This window comes from Vombatus ursinus, unplaced genomic scaffold (assembly GCF_900497805.2).
Source record: "Vombatus ursinus unplaced genomic scaffold, bare-nosed wombat genome assembly UNPS02014870.1, whole genome shotgun sequence".
NCBI classification, from domain to species: Eukaryota; Metazoa; Chordata; class Mammalia; order Diprotodontia; family Vombatidae; genus Vombatus; species Vombatus ursinus.
Window position 1 is genome coordinate 4,425,724 of NW_020954648.1, and position 24,186 is coordinate 4,449,909.

Consider the following 24,186-nt stretch of genomic DNA (forward strand, 5'->3'; position numbering starts at 1 on the left):
TGGGAGGGGACTATGGCAACCAAATTCCACACCTCCCTCTTGTGCCCAAGACCCACGCTTCTTCTGGACCAGGGGTGGGGAATCTGTGGCCATGAGGCAACATGTGGTCCTAATGGAGTGAGGATGGTTTTTATATTTTAATTTGTTATTATATTTGTATTTTATATTTTAGTTGGTGTGTTACTCTGTAAACATTTGTTTCCTATATGTGTTCCAGCGGGATAGGGGCTCAGGGCTACAGAAGTCTAGGCAGCTCACTTTAGAAACAACTGCACTAAATACACAACGTGAAAGATTTTTTTTTTAATTTAAAGCAAGAAGTTAGGGTTTATAACTTCAGACAGATGAAATCCACTTGTTACTAAAAGAAAGAAAGCCATTTGCTGGCGGAATAATTCTTGTTTGCAGGGCCCATCTGGGGAGGGAGTAGTCATTCCGTACTCCTCACTGGGCTGGAGGGCGGTGGCGATACTTGATGGTTGACCCAGCTCTTGGGAGCAGAGGTCAGGGTCGACTGATACAATGCAGAAGAACTACTCTTGTCAAGATGAGGCAGGGCAGCTGGAAGCATCAGGAGACAACAGTCCAGACACTGGGCAGCAGCTAGTCAGAACTTCAAAACGGAGCATGGAAGGGGTAGTCTTTGTGAGAAGCAGCACTACAAGGGAAGAGACAAATGTGCTTTCATCATAGGGACACTGACCATAGTGAAAACAGAAAGATGGCGGAACGGATACTTTTTTTTAACATTATAATAGACAAAAATATAATTATGTCCTGAAAAGATGGTCCAGGGCATGAGTTAGAAAGGTCTCCTGGAGGCAGCAGTTCAGCTTCATAATATACTCTGCCAAATCAGTCAACAGTTACTGAGGACCTACTAGATGCGCCACGGCTGTACTGAGCCCTGTAAGGATGACTAAATAGAACAGGATGCAAGGCCCTATCCTCAGAGAGCTTCTGGTCATCTGGGGGAGATTAAAACAAGCACCAGCAGTGCCACAACATACCGGCAAATAAACAACAACACAGACACACGCGCTAGCAGTTCAGAGAAGGCTCAGATCACTTCAGGAAGGATGGGGCAGATCTGTAAACACAAGGTTTGAGCCAGGCCTGGAAGGAGTCCCAGGAATTGGGTAGTATCAATGGAAAGAGACACTGGATTTAGATTCAGGCTACCTGGGTTCCCATCTTCACTCTGCGGCCTGTAGGATCTTGGCAGGGGTAGGGGTGGTGGGGAGGAAGAGGGGAAATCACTTAACTAGTTTCTTTATCTGTAAAATGTGGATAAGGGTGCTTTATACTAGTTCTCTCTCAAGGCTGCTGCAAAGAAAGCATTTTGAAGAGCTTCACATGCTACATAAATGGGAGCTCTTATTACAAGGCATGAAGATATAAAGTGCTATTTAAATATGAATCATTCAAGAAGTCACAGGGGGATGCTGGGAAAGCCCAAGATGTGTTGTAGGGGAGGAGGGGGGCAGTGAGAGATTTATTTAGGCAGCAGCAAAAATTCCATGGTAGGGAGAACTACCCCCCCCCAAAAAAAGTGGAAAAAAGAAGGTGGGAAAAGAAAACTTGAGCCTTGCTAAAAAAACATTGCATTACCAGGGCTTAATATCAGAGTGTCTGGCACACAGGAGATGCTTAAAAAATTCTTACTCAATGACTGATCAGATTATTTTCTCTATTCAAAAAATCTTCTGTACTACCTGGATCTACAAGGTACCCTGGGTGGAGGTGGAGAAGGGAGGGTGAAGAAATGGAGGGAAGCTGGGAGCATGGAGGCTACTTACTTACAAGGATTCCTAACGTTTTTTGTGCCATGCACCCCCTTTCAGAATAATTTTTTTAAATGCATAAAATGAAATATGTAGAATTACAAAACCAATTACATGGAAGTACAGTTATTAAAATATTTGGGGAGAAAAAAGTTCATGGACCCCAGTTAAGAATACCCGAGTTAGGAGGTTACTGAAGTAGTCTAGGTATGAAAGGATAAAGGAACTAAACCCTTAGGTGGCAGAGGAATGAGAAGAGATATTTTCGAAGCAAGAACTCTCAGGACATGTGCCTAGTTTCATATACATATGTGTGCATGCACACACGCACGTATAGGTATACATAAACACACACATACACATATGAATACACATGTATCTATATAGCGTATACTTCTATACACAAAATATGTGTACATATTAATAAATTATATGTAATATGATACATATGTGTCTGTATGTTCATACACACATGCACACACATCTATCTTTGACTCTTGTACTTTTATACACACACATACATATAAGTATATACATATACACACACATACATATACGAGAGTCAAAGACCACCCCAAGGTTTTAGGTCTGGCTGTCTAGTGACAGCCAAGAAAAAGGCAAATCAGGGAAGAGGAAGAGTTCCATTTTAGACAAGATGATTCCTTTCCAAGTCTTGGAAGAAGCTTAAATCAGAGACTCAGAGGAGCATCAGCTGTAGAAAAGGAGGGTCGTTAAAGCCGTGGGACCAAGCGATATATTTAAGGGAAAGAGAATAGAGATCAAAAGGCCAAAACTAAGGACTAAACTCTGGGGAATATCTCCATTTAAGGTAGAGGTAGTAGAGTTGGTTTAAAAAAAAAACTCAGAACTTAAAAGGGATATGTACCAGGCTATTATATTAAGTTCTTCTTACAAATATTATTTCATTTAAATCTTCACAATAACCCTACAAGGTAGGTGCTATTATTATCCCTATTTTTACAGTTGAAGAAAGCAAGGCAAACAGAGGTGAAATGACTGGTCTAGGGGCACACAAGCAGTATCTGAGGACAAACCGAACCCAGGTCTTTGCGACTCCAGACTAACTACTGAGCCATTAGCTTTTCCTCAAAAGGAGATACTGAAGAACCACCGAGGATCAAAATGTTTCTTATCTCCCACAAGGTTCTGAAATTAGATTGCAATGGGACATTTAACAGGAGACAGCAAAGTTCAGTAGAAAGAGCAAAGAGTTCAAATCCCACCTCTGATGTTTACTACCTGTCTGACCTTGGGGAAGTCACTTAGCCCATTAGGCCTCTAGTTTCCTCAACTATAAAATGATGGAACTGGACTTGATGGCTTTGTGGGGCAGATACAGGGGATACTCCTAGAGGGTACCTAATATCATTAATTTCTCTTAATATCATTAACATCATCTAACATAAAACATGCCCCATTTCTTCCCACAGAAGGGTCGCTGGTAAGAGATGAATTCAGTATTTGGCCTTCATAAGATTTCCCGTGTTACTTCTAGTCCAAGCAGTTTGAAAGGTAGCTTTGACCATGGCCTGAAGCAATTCTATTTCTTAGCACAGACTGTTACTAAATGGGGGGGGAGTTCATAGGAGGCTACAAGCCAGGCCCTTTCCTTAGAATGTCTGTGTCTTGTAGAACCTTGGAGCTCATTTCAGACCTTCCCTGGGCTATAGCTTTGAGATCATGGCCCTCCAGGGGTACACGCTCTTTTGTTCCATGGATGCCGAGACAGGAAGACTACATTCAGGAGAAACCTACTTGGCCAGGGCACAGACTCTAAAGTCTTGGTTGAAGCTGAGTATAGTTGACATCTCCTCGTCAGACAAGTGGAAATCAAACACCTGAAAAAGAAAGAGAGAGTGTTTCCAGTGAGTCCTTGACACAAAATGTTACCTGGAATCAAACAATAATATCTAGCCTACCACAGGCCAGGTACTTTGCAAGGCACTGAGGATTCAAAGACAAAAAGATGAAATAATGCCTGCCCTTGAGGAGTTTATGTTCTACTGGAGAAATAATATAAAAATAAAATAACAAAAATTTTTAAAATACAAGGCTATGTATGGAAGCTGGGGAAAAATATGTAAGGTGGTACTTGAGCCTAATTTTGAAGGAAACTAGGCATTCTGAGAGATGGAGGTAAAGAGGAAACATATTCCAGGTACGAAGCGGTATTATTTACCAGAAGGGATATTTAAATACCCTACAAGCGGCTCTGGAATGGATCCACAGTGAGACTTCATAATGCCTTCCAGGGACAAGAGTTTTCAAAGTTGAACATGGTGGGAAAAGATCACTGCTGCTAAAGAGTAAATTTATACAAGAAGATCTGGGTACCACGGAAATAGTCTCTTCCTTAAGAAGTCAGCCACTCTAAATGACAGTTGGAGAAAAATGACATAGGAGTTTCAAATGTTCTATGGAAAATTCACTGCTTTTATTATTTATTTGTAGATAGTCTGGTACCTTAAAGAAGGCTGCCTCACACAGGGGAAGAAAGCTAAAACATAAGAAAAGTTACAATTCTGTCTGTGTCTGTCTTGGGGTGCTGTTTTGTGTTCAGTATGCTAATCTGGAAATAACTGACAATAGAAAGCCTTTTTATAAGTTCCTTAGGGGCAACCCTCCTAAGAAATTTAAAATCTTGAAAAATTCCTTTTCTCAAATTGGGCTCTCAGTTTCCAAAGGGGACTTAATTCCTGAAGAAATTTTTCCTTATTCAAGAGGGTGAATTTGAGGGATTGATGCTCTTTTGGGGGAAGTCTTCAAAACCTTAGGAAACTTACTTTCTCTGAGGAGGCCTGTTGGTGTTTTTTGTTTGTTTGTTTGTTTTTACCAGGAAAATGTTCTTAAACCTTAGAGGACTCATTTCCTCTGGGGAAGCTAGAAGGGTATTTAAACCTTGAAGAATTCCTTCGATCTTGCATTGAGAGGGATGTTGCCCACTAGACAGTAGGGAAGCTTGTCTTCCCAGCTGTGCAAAAAAGGGGGCAATGAAAATATAGTCTAAATTTTTTTTTAAAAGAAGTTCCATGTCTGTGTCTCTCTGTATGTCTATAGTGCGATCTCTGGAGAAGTCTAATAAGAACAGAAACCCACTTGTTGTCAGCCCTGTGTTTGTGTGTGCTTCTGTCTTTTATATATGTGTTCCAGTGGAAAGCCCAGAAGGATGGAGTTTTAAAACAGTACAACCAGCCAGCACGGACTTCACCCTCATAAATCTCTAGTGAGAGAAAAGGAAGAAGACTTTGTCAGTACATGCCTGGGTATGATGCTCTGTGAATCAGCAGAGCTATGCTGAATGGCCGACTGTTTCAAATAGTAAATACAACTCTTACCCAAAATCAAACACAACTAAGGGTGCTTCAGGTCTTGAGGTCACATGTGGCCCTCTAGGTCCTCAAGTGCGGCCCTTTGACTGAATCCAAGCTTCAGGGAACAAATCCCCTTAATAAAAGATTTTTATTAAGGGGATTAAAAAAACTGAGTCCAAGGGTTTTTTGGAAAACTTGGACTTGGTTAAAAGGCTGCACCCAAGGACCTAGAAGGCCACATGTGGCCTTGAGGCCCCTGCCAGCCTATTATACATGTGCAGAGTCATTCTGTGCCCTTGGTCTTAGGCCTGGGGATTCAGTTTTGACAACCATGTTTTTGTGTCTTCTTTTCATAGCAAATCTCCCCAATCAGGGCAGGTAAAGCTATGAGTTTTTAAAAAATGTAATTTTGCTGTTGCAGTTCATTAGCACTCCTGTACTGCTATGAGAAGCAAGTATATAAGATATTACTGTTTTCCACCTGAATTTGTAGTAAATTAATTCTTGACCTCGTCATACCCTTTCTAATAATTATGTATTCATTTATAAGATAAGGTCCTTGATATATCTCAGAACGGCATGGGAATAGTAAGACAAACACGTTTGTAGGACAAAGATACAAATCTGTCAATTAATCAGGTTAAAAATCAGAGACATCTTTTGTTTTAAGGAAAAGAATTTCAGTGCAATCAAGTTATTTTAGAGGAGAGTAAGTTACAGACTTACTCAAAGGGAAATCCAATTTTACTTAAGTTTATTATTTAACTTGAGATTTATACCTACTGTAGAGTGTGTCCTGAAGTGCAGACAATTTACAAGTAGACAGCTCATTTGAGATAGACAATGTTGTCTGGATATAATGTGAGATTAAGTGCTTAGTACATTTACATATCCCATCCCAAGTCTTTTGTTGTATGTTACATTTGGAGTCACATAAGCATCTTTTAAGCAAATCCAATTTAAGAATCTACTTAGAATGAGTGCATACCTATCTGTTGTTGTTTAGAATTTGATTCTAAAAGTACCTCCTCCTAAAGTGGGGAATGGGGGAAAGGAAGGGAATTAAATGAAGTGGAAAATTCTGAGAAAGCAACAGGATTAGACAATTACATAATGTCAAATGTAAATGATTCTAATGGGATATACAGGTTTTGAGCATGTTCTAATAATAAGTTCTAAAAACTGGGTTCAGGACTTTATATACAATATAAATTGTATTGTTTACCCTCTGCTCAAACCAGGCATTTTCTGTTTGTTTTAATGCTTAGTTTAAATAAGGTTTTTGGAGCTCTGCCTTCTGTGGTACTTTAAAATGTTTAGTTTTTTATTTCTCAGTTGTCTTTTGAATTTCTTAATTATATCAACATAACAATTTGCTAACTGACATCACAGGGCAGTTACTATAAGTAGTAACATTGAAGTTTTTCCCTTTAAGAGACTAAAATTTGCAATAAAGAATAAAATAAATGAATATCAGTTTTAAAAAGTTCAACGATAATAGAATCAGCGCCAATTTAAAAAAGCATTCTTAACCTCAGCTTATGTGTCTACTCAGGTAAATAACAAATCTTTAACCAGAAGGGATCATTTTACAAGTCAGATCCTCACAGATAAGAATCTTCCTTCAGCAGGTTGTAGGCACTATCTTTGGGGGTGGGGAACCTGCAGCCCCGAGGCCACGTGTGTCCTCCAGGTCCTCAAGAGCTGCCCTTTGACTGAATTCAAACTTTTACAGAACAAAGCAGGTTCCCCACCCCTGTATACAGAGTTTAGGGAAAGATGGAAACAGCAAGGGGTACTGAAGACTTAAATTCTCTCAAGTTTTAAATGAACTATGGGCTCCTAATTGGATGTTTTTCTTATAGCTCTGCTGTTAAAAAAAATTAGAACCATAAGGTTTGAGCTGGTTTTCACCACATGAACTAGTTATTGGAAAAGCAAAATTTAAGTGGCTGTACTAAATTATATTGAGATCTGTTTTGCAAAAGATTTTAGCTGAAACAACTAAGAACCTCTCTACAAGTAACCTGAACCAGAGAAGAAAATATTCTAGTCTTTAATCCCTTATGGAGTTGTGACCCAATTTTAGAAGCACTGAAGGGGTCGCAAGTGGAGCCCTGTGAGAAGCCCTGCCTTCAGAGATGCTCCTTTTAGGCCCACTCCAGACAGCCCAAGGGGAGGGAGATGTTTTCAGAAACCAGACAACTGGGGGCAGCTAGGTGGTGCAGTGGATAAAGCACCAGCCCTGAAGTCAGGAGGACCTGAGTTCAAATCCAGCCTCAGACCAAACACTTGACACTTACTAGTTGTGTGACCCTGGGCAAGTCACTTAACCCCAACTGCCTGAAAAAAAAAAAAGAAAGAAAAAAAAACCAGACAACTGCATGAGACATCTAGACCCTAAGATACTGTGTTATGACGGAAAACCAAACTCTGCGTTAGCCTTGCCCTTTTACAAAAATTAGCTTTGTGTCAAGACAGGACCTCATATGTTTACGGAGTTTGATGAGTATGGGTCCTTACAGGCTGCCACAGGAAAACTAGTCTAACCAAGAGCTCAGAGAGGCTCAAACCACAGCACCTTCCAAACACCATTACACAAACCATAGAGGTTGCACTCTCTATCAGCGAAGGGAAAACCCAAACCAACAAAGTTGGAAGCCTTCCAAGTATTCATACCTGATAGAGACGCTGCTGACCAGCGACAATCTAACTGTCTGCCTGAAGACTTCTAGTGACTGAGACGTGTCACCTTCCAAGGCTCCCAATGGTGAAAGGCATATGCAAACATGAGAGGTTTCCCTGGATAACTCTGAATTGCCAGAATGACTAGTATTTTCCATTCAGTTACCTCATAGTGGTGAACAAAGTACTTTCTTCACTGTCTAGTGCCGTCTAAAATGGAGTTATTATTTCCTCATATTATCCCCACCATGCACCCTACACCTCCAGACAAACTGGATTTCTCTGTCCCCTGAGTAGTCAATGTGCCCTCCCACCTCTGACTTGGCTCATTCCATTCAATATGCTTGGAATGCTCTCCCTTCCCACTCTTTGCCTACGCATTCTTGCTGAATGCGTGGAGGTGGCTGAAATGCCACCTCCTCTACGAAGCCTTTCCTGATTGGTAATGAATGCCCTGACCCTACTCCCTGCCCCAGACCTTTCACAGAAAATGCACGAGGGACACAGAACACAGCATTTGTCATCATGCTCAATTGATACGTTGATTATTTTTGCTGAATTGCTTCCTAACCTCCTCCTTTCTTTTTTATTCTGTTATAAAGGATAGTTCTTTGAGTAGGAGAGAAGGATGTATTTGGAAATGAGGTCATTAAAAAAAAAGCTACCCATTTTTTTCTAAAAGACTGCATTAAAAAGTAACAAAATGAAGCCAAGAAATGTAGTGAGTATCATTCAGGTGACAGGGACAGATTTCAGAAGGCCCAAGTGAACAGGTGAAGAAGTGGAAGCCACTATTATTTTTAGATATTATTTGGCTGTAAACAGGGGCAGGGGAGAAAGTTGATTGGTGGTGAAGGGAGAGATAGGATGGAAGCTTGAGGGCACTGCAGTGTCAAGAAATTTTTAGAATGAGGAAGACCTAGGCATGTTTGCAGACAGAGAGAAAGGAGCCAACAGGGAGGGAAAAATGGAGGATGACAGAGACAGTGATCTAATAAAGCTCCCCATCAGTCTACCAGTGAGCCACTGAAACCTCAAATGGGGGTCACCTCAGCTCTTCAGTGTGCTCCTCTTAGGTTCACTTGTCTAAGCTACTTACTTGGGTATTTATTGTGGAAGCACCAATGACCACAGTCTAGATCAGAGATTCTCAACCCAGAGTCTGCAAACTTTTCTTTTCTTTCAGCTAAGCGTATTTTTATACATAGGGGCAGCTAGGTGGCACAGCAGACCTATGCTTGAGGTCAGGAAGACTCATCTTCCCAAGTTCAAAACCCAGCTGAACACTTATTAGCTATGTGACCCCAGGCTTGTCACTTAACCCTGTTCACCTCAGTTCCTCATCTGTAAAATGAGCTGGAGAAGGAAATGGCAAACTACCCCAGTATCTCTGCCAAGAAAACTCAAATGCGGTCATAAAAGAGTAGGACATGACTGAAACAACCCAGCCATTTTAATGTAATTTGAATAATATTTTGATAAGTATATTTCAGTATAATTGAAACTATATTTTAATTACAGGATAATCACAATCCTTTGTAATCCAACTATTTTAAGTACTTAAAAACATTCATTATTCTTTTTTTGTTTTGCTTTTTTTGGTGAGGCGATCAGGGTTAAGTGATTTGCCCAGGGTCACACAGCTATTAAGTATTAAGTGTCTGAGGCTGGATTTGAACTCAGGTCCTCCTGACTCCAAGGCCAGAGCTCTGTCCACTGCGCCACCTAGCTGCCCCCAAAACATTCATTATTCTGAGAAGGGTCCATGGCTTCACCAGGCTGCCAAGGGAGTCCGTGATACAAAAATAGTTAAAAATCTCTGTTCAAAGGACAAACAAAGGAAACACAAGGCCTGTGGTGTGAGTATCCTACCTGAAAGTTCTCGGCAATCCGTGATGGGGTAATCGACTTGGGGATCACAACCACTTTTCTCTGGATATGGAACCTGATCAGAACCTGCAGAAAGAAAGAGACTCCATTCTTCCCTGGTCTATCTGGGACCACCAGGAACTTGAGGAGTCAGGCCTCCTTAAGACAAATCATTCCATGGAATAAAAGCATTCTCTTCTGCCACTTACATTGAGAAATATAGAATAGAACTGAGCTTCTTAAAATTGCAGTATTTGGGGGAAAGGTGGTAAGGAGGGTGGGAGAAGAGTAGAAAGGAAAACTCAAGCAGAACTTTCACCTAGTGTTAGCAAAAATGACACCAAGAACAGAAGCATGAAGGCTGTAAGCGGCAGCAACCCCACCCCAGTACCTGTGCTGTGGTTTTCTGGTGCTTTGCCGCAATGGCCTGGATCCTGGGGTCATTCAAGAGAGAAGGGTCCTCTGGCTTGGCCCTAGGAATTAAGACGATGTTAAATATGAATAAGAACTCTTATTTTAATTCATTTAAAATTTTACCTTTTAATTTTTTTTTACTTTTAAATTTCATGTCACTTTCATTTTAAATCAAAGTGATAACTCTAATGATTCCTTTCAGAACCTATATAAGCCAAGTGAATATTATTTGCTCCATTTGGTGCCAGGGAAAGAAAAGGATTCCCCACCCCCTCCTCCTCCAAGCTCCCCAAGGTATACTCAGTGAGTTAAGATGCGATTTGAAGCCTTAGACTTTTGTACAAACACCTATTGGGGGGCAGCTAGGTGGCACAGTGAATAGAGCTCTGGCCTTGGAGCCAGGAAGACCCGAGTTCAAATCCAGCCTCAGACACTTAACACTTACTAGCCGTGTGACCCTGGGCAAGTCACTTAACCCTGATCGCCTCACCAAAAAGCAAAAAAAAACAAAACAAAAAAAACCAAACAAACAAAACAAACGCCTATCGGGCCACTGAGCCTTTCCTAGAAGAACAAGAAATCTTGCTGGAAGTGGTACAATAGGAAGGAAAGAATGCTGGTATGGGAGGCGGAAGGCCCATATTAAAATCCTAGGTCTGCTACCTACCTGTGTGACCTTCATCAAGTTAATTATAACTCCTATGGGCCTCAAATTCCTAATCTGTAAAACTGGCCTCCTCTAGGAGGTCCTTTTCAGTTTTTTCCCTTTTTTTTCCCCCAGGGGTGGGGTTTAAGAACTGTTATTTCATTGGTGTAAAGAACTCCCCATGTGGAAAAGTCTAAGAGACTAGCAAAACTTATCTAAGACTTATAGTCTATGAGAATTGCCCGGGAAACACTGCTATTCTATGAGATAATCAATGGTTAAATCCTGAACCTGCCCTTCCACCCCTCAAAAAAACCAACAAAGGGCTCCAACTGGATGGGTTTGCTGTGCAGCCACCAGAAGCATTTCCCTTAGAATTAACATTTCCTCTCTTTGCTTCTATCCCTTGTGAGAAGACAGGAAATTACCGCTCCTTAGATTCCTTACCATGGCCGATCTGGAGAACCAAGGGGACTGTAGGCTGTCACTACAATGCCCTTGGACTGGCAATATTCAATCAATTTCTCCTGGGTGAGATATGGATGGCACTCGATCTGTAAATCAACAAAGTGTTGTAACAAGTGAATGACTTACCCCAGGACACACCCTGATCTCACCCTCAACCACTGATCCTAAGTATTTCTCTCCCTACTGATGATTTGGCTTGAGTTTATTAAAGCTCTTCTAGGGAGAATTCTCTCTGGAAGGAACCACAGCCCAGATATCATTGTCATAGGGTCAAAAGAATCTTTTAAGATTCTCTAATTTTCCAAGGTTTGCCAAAATAGATTTGGTCCTTTTTCTGACAACACGAATCTCCCAGATCCCTTCTCTTACCAGCGGTGAAGTCCTAAAACAAAATACCATGAAACCTATTTCCTGGCTGTTAAATGTCTACAAATTATGAGGGTCATATGGTCCAAAAATACAGGTCAAGAGCAACATCTTCTCTTTAGAGTTTACCTGGTTAACTGCCGGCTTGTACTTCAGCCCCGGCATGGACAAGACGCTCTCAATCTGGTCATGGTTGAAGTTGGAGATTCCAATGGCTTTCACCAGGCCTGCATCCACCAACTCTTCCATGGCCTGAAAATAGGAGGGTCTGTGAATGACTAAAATACTTCTTGAGAGCCCAGTGAAGGAGGAGAAAGTAGGGAAAGACATCTGAATAAGACAGGAAGAGGGGCACTTAGCAAATGGACTGTTTTGGTTTTTTTTCAGTGAAGTATGACGCAAGGTCTTTGGCTGAGGCTTGGGGAGGGGATGCAGTAGGAGACTGGATAAGAGAGGAGAAGGTGTGGGGAATAGCTTCCAGGAAGAATGGGTTAGTGAATAGATCTCAATTCCCTCTTGCCTCCTCTATTCATTCCTAATTTCCCATGAGGAAGCCTCATGTCTACCCAACCCTAAAAAGTCTTCCCTTCTGTCTTCAGGCTATGTCATAATTTATTAAAGTTGTGTATAACTGATACCTTTACTTTCTCCTCAGCTTCTGTTAATCTGGTTTCCCTCCCTCCCTCCTGCTCTACTGACATTACTCTCTTGAAGTTCCCTAACAACCATCTAATTGTTAAAATCAACGTTAACATCAATGTTAAAAGCAATTAAAAAAAATCTTAAAAATAAATAAAAAATTTTTTAAAAATTTAAAAAAAAATGTAAAAAAATAAAATAAAATAAAAGCAATTTTTAGTCTTCCTTCTTGACCTCTCTTGCTTGCTTATGTTTTCACTGGATGCTCCTTCCTCCCATGGCCTTAGACACCCAGTATTAACTGGTTTTCCTTCTACCTCATTGATTGTTTTTCCCAATCTCCTTTACTGACAACTTATCATCTTCCTAAAGTCAATGCTGGTGCTGCCCAAGAGTCTCTCTTTAGCCATCTACTATTCCTCTTTGCAATCCCACTCATCCTCAAGTGTTTTGTGACCATTCCTAAGCAAATGACTTCCAAATCTGTATCTCTAATCTCTAAATTCCCTTCTGAGAAAGGGGCTGGACTTGGGAGTCGGAAAGACTAGGTCAAATCTGGCCTGACACTTCTTGACTGGGTGATTTAAACTGACTGCCTCAGTTTCCTCATCTGTAAGTTGAGGATAATAAAACAGCACCTACTCCCAGGCTGTTCTGAGGAGCAAATGGGATATAAATCTATATACTATATAAACACTAGGTACGATGATGATGATAATGGGCAAAATGAGAGTGTTAGTCTACTTGATGTACTCTAAAAGCCCCTCTGGCTCTCATCCTAAGATTCTACCGTCAATCACCGACTACACAATAACTGATCTGCCCACGAGTACGTCAAATTCAAAATACCAAAAATTGAACTTGTGATCTTTCCTCCTAGTCCCATTCTTCCTTCCCAATATCACCATTTCCCCAGTTGCCCATGTTTGATATTTTGGATTTAATTGAGGGAGAGGGAAGAGTTCATCACAGGGACCAAGTCTTATCAATTGTTTCTCTGCAATATCTTTGGCACCCAGTCCAGTCCTAACTTCTTTGCCGACCTCCAGAATTGCATCTGCAACTATCCAGTGAACATCTAGAACTAGATTTCCTGTAGATATCTTAAACTCAATATGCCCCAAACTGAATTCATTATTATCTATTCCCCTAAACCCTCCTAACTTCCCTATTACTATTGAGGTTACCACCATCTTTTCAAGCACCCAGGCTTGCAATCTACATGTCATCCTTGACCCTCACTCTCTCTCATCTCCCTACATCCAATTTGTTGCCAAGGGTCTATCTATTTCCCCTTCATAATCCACATATATTTTCTACTGCCTATTAGTATAGTATGTATGTATTAGAAGAGGTACTACGACCTGTTCCACTGGCCAGAATCATACTTAACCATTCTTCTGACCATGCTGCTTTTCTGTTCAAAATTCTTCAGTAGTTCTACCATTCTCCTTCCTCACCTTTTCTTCACCCAAGCTGTTTCCTAGTCTTAGACTGTCCCTTCTTTCCATCTATTTGAACTCTCCTGTCCTTTAAAGTCCAACTCAAATGCTACCTCCCCCTTGAAGCCTCGTCTGTCCATCTGACAAGAATGTTCTCCTTTGGACCTCAAACTTTTATTTCTGACTTTTGAAGTCACGTTTTAGACAATGTTGAATACTACAGTTTATCTGTGTTTTGTCTTATCTCCCCTGTAAGATTTGAAGCTACGTGTAGACACAGACCATGTCATCTAAAAGATGTATTTCTCCTGTCACTTAGCACAATGCTCTACATTTGGGGGCTTAATAGTTGTTGAATGAATGAATAAAAGCCAAGCCAGATTCTGCTAAGAAAATAGGAAACTAACCAAAAAAATCGAGCAGGAGTTCCTACAGAAGCACAATCACATGGCTGAAAGATTCAATGAGACAATAGGACTCTAGTAAAGACCTCAAATGATTCCCTAGTCACACCCCGAAGAGTTCAACTAAGACAGTGATTGTCTTACCGTCCATGTATCCAAAAAGCTTGTGTTACTGGGAATCACATTGCCCTTGTCATCCAATGGGAAAAAATCATTCCCAGCCTGTCACAGACAAGACACAGCAACATAAATTGAAATTCATAGACAAGACACAATGACATAAATGAAAATTCATACACTTTTTTCCTTAGAAGGCTTTCCTTTTTCTGAAAGGAACATAGAGAAAACATCTCCTTTTTTAAGACATCTTATAAAAGTGAATGCCAAAAATTAAAAAAAATTTAAAGGGGCGGCTACGTGGCACAGTGGATAAAGCACCGGCCCTGAAGTCAGGAGTACCTGAATTCAAATCCGGCCTCAGACCAAACACACTTGACACTTACTAGCTGTGTGACCCTGGGCAAGTCACTTAACCCCAACTGCCTAAAAAAATAAATAAATAAAAATAAAAAAATAATAATAATCTTTAAATTTTAAATTTTATAAAATTTTTAAATTCTCTCCCTCCTTCCCCTCTCCCTTCCCAAGACAGCGTGCAATCTGATATAGGCTATACATGTACAATCATATTTAATCTTCATTTAGAGCTAGAAGAATTTGGGGTTTTAAGATTTGGTGACTTGTCTGTGACCACCACCCAAGGAGAAAATTTAAAATTCAACATCTTATAAAAGTGAATGCTGAAAATTAAAAATAAATAAATATTTGAAACGAAGATTAAAAACAATTTGCCCTACAACCTGATTCTCATGAAAGTCTCACTTTATTCCCCTTTGGAAATTGCACTGTACATTTCAATCAGCTCTAGAAATGGGGGCTGGAGAGGATAGCTGTACCTTAAATCCTGTAGGCCAATGAACAAGGTAGAGATCCAAGTAATCCAGCTTCAAGTCTTTCAGAGTTTTTTGGCAGGCTGACTTAACCAACTTTTTCTCGTGGTATGTGCACCAAAGCTACAAAGGAGAAAACAATAAGGCACCCAACGCTGTCATTGCTGACAAGTATGTTCTCGTGAGATGGACAAGACAAGGCTTCAGGGAAGAGGCAGGGTTTGAGTTAGACTTTAAAGGACAGGAGAGTTCAAACAGATGGGAGGAAGGGACATTCCAAGACCAGGAGAGAGCTTGGGTAAAGGTGAAGAAGAGGGGAGGAGGCAGAGTGATAGTGCTACTAAAAAATTAACCATTACTGGTTAATTACTTACTGAAGGAAGGGTCTTTCTTGTCCCGAGACAAAGAAACTGTTGAACTCTTAAATAATCTAAAATGGACTCCCTCCTCTGACATCTATCACTGAATTTATTTTGGAGACTATAGATCTGATACCTTAAATGAGCTTCTTGTCCATCCTTGAAGAGGACCATTGACATCATGGGGTGATGTCCTGACTGCTTGTGAATTGGATTAAGTGAGGCAGAGCTGCACAAAGTCATCAGCCTCACTATCTCTTCTACAGTCATCAAAGACCAGTGGCAAGAGTCAAGATGACGGGCAATGACTCAAGATACAGTGGTTGACCTTGGCATCTTTCAAGGTCTAAGCCAGGCCTGCGCAACATTGCACGCGCCTCTTACGGCCCATGAAAAACATAGAAGATGTAAACAGGCCTACGCAACATACCTCCCTCGGGCCCATTATAGCCCAAAGCCCAAAGCTGCCTGCCAAAGGATTTTGGTGGCCCTCGAAAAATGTCCATTATGTAAAACAGGCCTGCAGGCCGTATGTTGTGCAGACTTGGTCTAAGCACTCCACAGCACCTGCTTCAGCAATCTTCATGACTGTTGAAATAAACTGTTCTCGTTTGCCCATTCTGCCAAAATATCTTCATATGCTTGGGGGAGACAACCCCCAACTCACCAATGGGTTGGAGGCCTATCAGTTACCCTCAACCTGGTTTAGCCTGTCTGCCGAGACAATTTTGCCAGGGTGTGGCTACTATACATGGTAAAGCTTCTTGGGGCCAAAGGTGAGAGTTGAGTACCAGGCAGACACTGAACGTGGGTGAGCAGCCCTGAAAAGGGCTCTGCAAACCCTCACACTAGAGGAGCTAGTCCTCCCTGAATGCCTCCACATGAGCTGGTACAAGTCATTCTTTAGCACAGGCTGTCACCTGTAGGTCTAGAATGTACTTATTCCATCTTCATCTCTACTTCTTATCATTTCTAGCTTTCTCCAAGGCTCATTATTTTACACAGACAAACACACACACACACCCCTCTCAACTCTCCATTCCCAAGCAAAACAGTCCTTTTCTGATGGAAAAAACACGTCCCCTTCCATCTAGGTCTCTGTATCTCCAGCACCCAGCACAGTACCTTGCCCACTACCCATGATTACACACTGGATAGGTCCTCCCACTAACTACTGTCTAAAATGCTACTATCAAGCTAAGAATTTTGATTTAATTGGAGTAAAAAAATTCAACAGAACAGGGCATGAATTCAAATTCCCTCAGGCTGGCCAGAAGTCACACTACATACCTTGCTGACAATGAAGAGGTCGTCCCGTTTGACAACATTCCCCTTGATCTTTTCTTGGATGGCGTCACCCACTTCATTCTCATTCTGGTAGACGTGGGCACAGTCAATGTGGCGGTATCCAATATCAATTGCAGTCTTCACTGCCTCAGCCACTTTGCCTGGAGGGGACTGAAAGGGAAAGTAATCTAAAATATGAACTAAAAACCTATCCTAAGGAATGACAATTATTTCTATCCTGGAAATCACATCCAAAGAAAAACTTCACAGTGGGCCAGAAACATTGGGAGGTCACTTGATGGCGTGGAAAGATTTTAACAGCCTATCCCCCAAGTTAGAAGCTGGGCTGTCACTACTAATATGGCCTTGGATAAGTCACTCAATCCTTCTGAAGTCCTCAAGATCTTCATTTGTAAAAGAGAAGAGGTGGTAAACAGATACCCCTAATTCTAAAACTATAATCTTGTAGGGATAGCTAGGTGATGCAGTGGATAGAGAACCAGCCCTGGAGTCAGGAGGACATGAATTCAAATCCAGCCTCAAGACACTTACTAGCTGTGTGACCCTGGGCAAGTGACTTAATCCTGACTCCCTCCCCCCAAAATAAATAAAAGATTAAAAAAAAAAAAAAACCACCACCAAAAACTATGACTGTATGAGCTTAAAAAGCACATCCTAGTTCCACCTCTTCTATAAGCACTTTTCTAATTGCTCCTATCCTCTGATCTCCAATGTCAATTTTGCCTATGCCACACAATCCATTCTTGGTTATCTAAGATTTGATATATAGGTATGGAACTGGGGACTAAAAGTTCAATAACTTGTCTGAAGTCATACAGTCACAGCAGAACTGGGGTTCACAACCAGGTCCTCTAACTCCAAATCCAATGCTTTTCCTACTACGCTTTGCTGGGCACATAATATCTATGGGATTTAATTCAACGTATTGACAGTGGCCCATCACTTTATTTCAAGACCAGTGGCTAGAGCGAACAGTACGCGACACATACCCACCCAAGTACCACTGCTGGAACTTTTGTGACTGTAACAGAATCTACTAATGAAATTCCTCCCCTTGAAAACCCAAATGCAATTTCAGTAAGCTTTCCGTGGTCCCCTTCTTGAAAATGACCACCTCAATGTCGGGAGAATAAGGTCTACGTTATCAGAGAATCTCAGAAGCCATTTAGTCCAACAAACCTGACCCAAATGGGAAACCATTCTACTGACTTGGGTGTCACCCCACCTTTGATTGAAGCCCCACAGGGAAGGGTAGACAGCCCATTCTAATGCCGAGTAGCAATCATCAGCTGGAAATTTTTCATTCCATCAGGTTAAGTCTACCCTCACTGTAACATCCTCTCACTAGTGGTTTGCATTCCAGGGCCAATCACGTGAGAAACTTTCAAATGCTTGAAGACAGCTTTCATTTCCTCAGATTTTCTCTTTTTGAGGGTAAAAATATCAACAGATCCTTTAACCTTCATATGGCTTCTGACTTTGATGTACTCCAGCTTTTCACTGTCTTTCTTAAACTTAACACACAAAATCAAACCCAACGTTCCAGCTTCCAGCTACAACAGTCCTACCACCCCAATAATCCTGGACAATATGTCCTGGATGCTATGTCTCTCTTGGGCTGCTAATGACACAGGTGACCAATACTGAACTTGTACTCCACTAAAATCCCCAGACCTTTTTCAGAAGAATGGCTTGTCTGATTTCTCTTTCACTTTCTTACGCTTGTGAAGTTGATTTTTGGGATCCAAGTTTAAAACTTAACTTTCTTATTAAATTTCATCTTTTTACTTACGAAGGAAGAGGTTATCTACTCTCAGAGAGACAGAGGACAAAAAAGTATAGTACAGTCTTACACAGATACACATGAACATATATGTCTATATATGAGTATGATTATAGATATCTAAGTATATGTATATAACTATACATATGTATGTGTCTATGCATACATATATTTTTGTGTGTGTATATGGATGTTTGTATGTGTACATAGGTATGTATGTGTATACACACACACACGCATATACATATCTATATAAATATTTATACCCACACTTCATTGTACCTTCTTGGGGAGGGAAGAGGGAGAAAAGAACAAAGTAGAAAGTGCACAGCAGAAAACAAAAGAAAACTTACAAGGAAGCAAAGAAAAGATGGGCAGTTTTCAACACAATGCTCAGTATTATATAGGCTTTCTTGCAATGGCAATTTATTGCTGAATCCTCTCTTATGTTCTGCTGTGCACATGGCAATGCTTTTTTTCCTCTTCTTATTTTGTATTTAAGTTTTAATATTTAAGCTTATAATGCTTCTTTTTCTTCTCTTATGGTGTATTTATGTTTTTGTATTTAAGTTTAAAATAAATTAAATTTCATCTTTTTAGATCTAGCCCAATATTCCAGCGTTTTTGGAGCCTGTCATCCAACCAAATTACACTTCCTAGCTTTGTGTCCTTTTTGAATCTGATAAACTTTCTCTCCAACCCAGTGCCTAGCAAAGTGTTCTACTCCCTACAGATGCGTAATAAATATTTTTCAAATCCAATCAGAGCATCTGTTATCATTAAATAACTCAACAGGCTGCCTAAAGAGCTGGGAGTTTTCTTTTAGCTTATTGGGGGGCGAGGGGAGCGGCAGTGTGGGAGGAGTGCCACATACAGGGTTTGCTATGCAAACAAACAACTCAGCACACATTAGAATTTACACTTTAACTCCCATTCACTGGCTACTTAGCGTTGAACACTTTATCCAGAAAGATAAAAGGCTGTTTTCTACAGTGTCTTAAACACAAAAGGATATATATATATTTTTTTTACTCCTATAGTAAGTTAAGTAAAAGTATTGTCCTTGGCTCAGATTCTTAAAATCTAGCTACTGCTCAAATTCTTACAATCTAGCCAATAGCTCACAGGTGCTCAGATTGCTTAAAAGTCTGGCTAATATGGTGGATAATAATATGGTTTACTAAAATAAACCTTGTCTTTGGCTGGGAAAAAAAAAGTATCGTCCTTTCAAATGAGTTTCAAGGCCTATGCCAGAGTGAAATCAGTCACCATTAGAAAGCACTTACTGCAGTTATCGTATGGATAGTCAAGGACCCAAAAAACTTGAGCAAGAGATGATCAAGATGAAGCGTCAGTAAAAGCAAGAAATATGCAGGACAGGGAAGGAAAATGGGTCAGTAAAGGGTCAGTCTCCACGGAGGCAGCTGGGGGTGCAGAGTTTAGAGATCTGAGACTACAGGCAGAAGTTGTTGGTTCAGTAGATTCAGTACTGTCTGACTCTTTGTAACCCCAATTTGGGGTTTTCTTGGTAAAGATACTGGAGTGGTTTGCCATTTCCTTCTCCAGCTCATTTTACAAATGAGGAAACTGAGGCAAACAGGGTTAAGTGACTTGCCCAGGGTCACACAGCTAGTAAATGTCAAGTGTCTGGTCTGAGGCTGGATTTGAACTCAGGTCCTCCTGACTCCAGGGCCAGTGCTCTACCCACTGTGCCACCTAGCTGCTCCTCCAACTCTCTTTCCATTACCCTCCCCTCTGCCTCTGAGTGGTCACTTTCTCTGCAGGGTAGTTAAGTCAACAGTGGTCTGCTAACTGCACAAGGACAGCAGGGTTTTATCTTATCCACCTTCATCAAAGAGAAATCAAACTTCAAAAAGTTTCTTTGCCCCAAATTGCTGAATTTTTCCTAAGGAGGTCAGACTAGGAAGAAGCACAGCACTAGGGGCCTGTGAGAGGTAAGATTCTCATCCACTACCATCACCAGTGTCCCAGCTCTGACAGTATCCCCTCAGGGGACTTAATAGTCTCTAGGACAAGAATCTGGGCAGGGCTGAAATGAATTTGAGAAATGTGCTTACATTTTAATCAGTTTATGTATATACTAAGGCCATATGTGACCTTCAGGTCTGGGTGTTTTTAATCAACCCAGTTCAGCAAACAAATAAAATGAAATAAAATAAAATAACCCTCCCAGAATTCTTACAGCTCAAAGGGCATTCAATTCTAACACAATTAATCTAGCAGACCAGCATAGAGTGCTGGTTACAAAATTCAGGTTACAATGACCAAAGATGAGCCCTGCTAGAGAAGAGCTCTATGTTAACTAGAAGCATTTATGGGTAAAAATCAACAGTGAGCCAGCAGCACATAATTACAGGACAAGGGGAGAGCCAAGGGCATTATGGAAGGCTGCCTGGGGCTCAGAACCAGACTGTTCTATACAATGATGCATCAAATTAAGAGGAATAGCACCTGGACCAGTCATTTTATTGTCCTTCATGAAGAAATATTCACTATCAAGGCAGGTTAATGACCCCCTTTGCAATTCATAGTTTGAAGAGTTGCCCACAGCACATCGAGGCCCCTTGCCCAGGGACCCACAGCCAGTACGCCTCTAAGGTGAGGATCTGAACCTGGGTTTTCCCAGCTCTGAGGTCAGCCCTCTGGGCCTCTCACACCTCACTCTAACCCCAACTTATGTAACACACTTTGTTTACAGCTGTCTTATGCACTTACCATCAATTATCCAGTAGTTACTAGCCATACCCCTAATGCAATAACCCAACTTCAGCTCTCCCACAACTAGCAGTATTCTGCATACAACAGCTGCATACAGAAATAAACTTCATACTTCTCTTCCAGCTCCTACCAGACAGGAATGGCCAGAGGGCCATGAGAAAGAAAAGGCTATCCTTATCAGATGACTTCAATGCACTTCCTCCTGGACCTCATATAATATGAGGCCTTGTTCAAGGCCCAGCTAAAGTGCCACCTTTAAGAGGGGGCATTTCTTAATTCCGCCGCTAATTAGTCAATACTTTCTCTCCCCTCCCCCCTCAAGTTATTGTGTATATCCTTATCTGCTTGCCTGCCGCATCCGACCCAGGAGACCAGAAGTTCCTTAAGGACAGGGACCATTAATGAGGGAATGTAACCTATCACATCTAGCACTCTGAGAATAAGTTTAAAAGGGTTTAATCTTGCTTACAAACTGATTTGTTTACTTGATAATCATGTTTCAAATCCCTGCTACTGGTTTATAAAAATAGGGTTCTTCTCCTTAACGACTTCATAAAGATATAGCAGCCCTTTCATTAACTTGGCTGACAAGTTTTCCAGGGAGAGGAAAAAAAGTTCTATACTAACTACAAGCAATTTTAAGTAATAATCAAATAACAGAGGCAACTAGGTGGCGCAGGGCATAGAGTGCTGGGCGGGAAGACTCAGGTTCCTGAGTTCAAATATGACCTCGGACACTTTACTAGCTGTTCGACCCTGGGTGAGTCACTTCACCCCTGTTTGCCTCACTTTCCTCATCAGTAAAATGAGCTAGAGAAGGAATCGGCGAACCATTCCAGTATCTAACTTTGCCAAGAAAATCCCGAATGGGGTGACGAATGGTCAGCCACCACTTAATAACAAAGTGTGGAGTTAAGAACTGGACAGAGTCAGGAAGATCCGAGTTCAAATCTCACCTCTTATTACCTCATCTGTAATACCAGGTCTGTATATCTGATAATTAAACCTCGGTGTTGCTGTGAGGATGAAATGGGAGAATTTACTTGCACAGCACTTTGCAAACCTTAAACTGCTTTATAAATGCTATTCATACCCCTCCTCACACACACAAAAATACACCTAGTTACCTAGTTGAAGACAACTATTTTTTTATGCTTCTGCATAAAAGATATTTACAACTTGTATCAGACTGCTTGCCCATCCCGGGGAGATAAATTTGGAACTCAAAATCATATAAAAATGAATGCTGAAAACTATCTTTACATGTAAATGAAAGTTGAAAACTATCTTTCCATGTAACTGGAAAAAATAAAATACTATTTACTCCCCAAAAAGAAGAAGGGATGATAAAAAAGAAAAACCACCTAGGGGATATGCAGACTGCACCTTTTGGCAACATTAAAGCTGCCAAGTCCAACAAGGCAACTTTTGAAGACAGAACTCGGTGGGAGACAGCAGGCGGCCAGAGCTTCGACTCTGATTTGCTAGCAATCTAACAGGACTGGGGGGGCAGGAGGAAGCCCTCCTCTTCTGGTGGTTGGGCCAGAATGCAATCCCCGGGAAGAAGGCAGACTTTTGGTCAAAGGTGGATCCACAGCTCAGCCCAAGGCTCTCCCAAACCCGGGAAGGGCAGGGGTGACTCGTGGCAGTTCAACATGCTCCCCCCAAAGGGCTGGGGAAGTTTAAAAGGGGCAGCGTCCTAGAGACCTGGGGGCGGATGGCCCGGTGGAAAGTAACAAAATCAATACATTTCGTTCGGTATTTAGGGGCCGCAGTGAGGGAGAGAATAGCTCTAGCGCGCTTTTTTCGACTAGGTGGGGGTTTTTTTTGGGGGGGGGGTCCTAGAAGGCAAAGCCGTTTCCTAGCTATTGGTTCTAGAGACCCGAGGACACATCTGCAGCTGTTGCAAGCCTGCCTCAAGTTTCCTCATCTATACAATAGGGCTAAGAGCAGCACCAACCTCTTAAGCATTGTTAGAAAGATCGAATGGGATATTTTGCAACACTGTGCCTGGCACACGGGGGTTGTTTAATAAATCAAATGCTTATTCCTTTCTCCCTTCCCCTCGGTCCCCCAATCCAGGCTTCCCGGGTTTTTCCTAGAATCAGGAACAATTATGCAAAACTTACAAAGGCCCAATGCAAACCCCAGTAGCAGCCAGTTCCGCCCGCGGGGAAAACAAGCACGTAGTCGGCCTCCCGGAGAGGACGAGGTGACCCCCATCCCCCGAGTGTCCCCCGGGAGCGCAGGGCCCGAGCCGCGGGGGCGAGCGCGGCCGGCTGCGGACCCACCCACGGCCCCCAAGTCGGCCGAAGAGGCAAGTCCTGCCAGCGTAAGCATGCATTTACCTTCCAGGTGCCCAGGCCTACGATGGGCATCTTCGCATGGTTCCTCAGCACGAGGAAGGTAGCCATGATGATCCGGCCCTGCAGAACACGGACTCGAGAACAAACCCACTGCCTGGCACACAACCTGACACCGCGACCGTGAGCCCCCAGGCGCTACTTAAATGGGATGAGCGGAGCGAGCGGGGGTCGATGCCGATTGGTTGGCTGCTGGAGGGAGGCGGTGAGCCGGCTTCTTATTGGTCGGGACAGAGAACTCATCAGCGTGCAGCTGCGGCTGTTGCTGTTGCTGCCTTTCCTCCCGGCTTGGCTTTGGGTTCTGGGCTCCCGGGTTCTCCTGGAGGTAACTCGTGCACTCCCTGGGGCCTCCCTTAGCTGCACGTATTTATTTTAAAATTGGTAGAGAGCGCTAAATTGTAGTGGGATAAACTGTAATTGGACTCTGCCTTCTTATCACTTCACTGGGACGGTGTGGTACCGTGCTACCGTGGCCATCGAGCTTAGAGGAACGGGGTTCAGATCCTGACTCGGACCACTTACACACTCTCTGTGTAACTTTGGGCAGAAGTCCCTGGGCCTCAGGTTCTTCATCTGCAAAATGAGGCTTTAAAAGTTTATATTGCCTCATCATTTAGTTCTTACTTAGCCCCATT

At 41.9% G+C, this 24,186-nt stretch overlaps 1 protein-coding gene across 1 annotated transcript; it reads right to left on the reverse strand.

The window, feature by feature from the left end:
• Nucleotides 1-288: 288 nt before the first annotated feature.
• AKR1B1 (aldo-keto reductase family 1 member B) lies at nucleotides 289-23,681 on the reverse strand. Its single transcript, XM_027842367.1, has 10 exons — nucleotides 23,537-23,681; nucleotides 16,649-16,816; nucleotides 15,006-15,122; nucleotides 14,194-14,271; nucleotides 11,694-11,816; nucleotides 11,178-11,284; nucleotides 10,062-10,143; nucleotides 9,674-9,757; nucleotides 3,561-3,643; nucleotides 289-658 (listed from the first exon to the last, which is right to left on the reverse strand). Exons 1-10 carry the CDS (start codon nucleotides 23,600-23,602, stop codon nucleotides 616-618), a joined length of 951 nt encoding a protein of 316 aa, XP_027698168.1. The 5' UTR covers nucleotides 23,603-23,681; the 3' UTR covers nucleotides 289-615.
• Between the last annotated feature and the right edge of the window lie 505 nt (nucleotides 23,682-24,186).

Excerpts from the sequence above, each read along its gene's own strand:
- AKR1B1 (XM_027842367.1), bottom strand. The coding sequence starts at position 23,602 with ATGGCTACCTTCCTCGTGCTGAGGAACCATGCGAAGATGCCCATCGTA. Across the intron at positions 9,758-10,061 it reads ACCAGAAAACCACAGCACAG|GTTCTGATCAGGTTCCATAT; the intron begins GTACTGGGGTGG and ends TTCTTTCTGCAG. Across the intron at positions 659-3,560 it reads AGAGTCTGTGCCCTGGCCAA|TGCTGCTTCTCACAAAGACT; the intron begins GTAGGTTTCTCC and ends CTTCCCTTGTAG.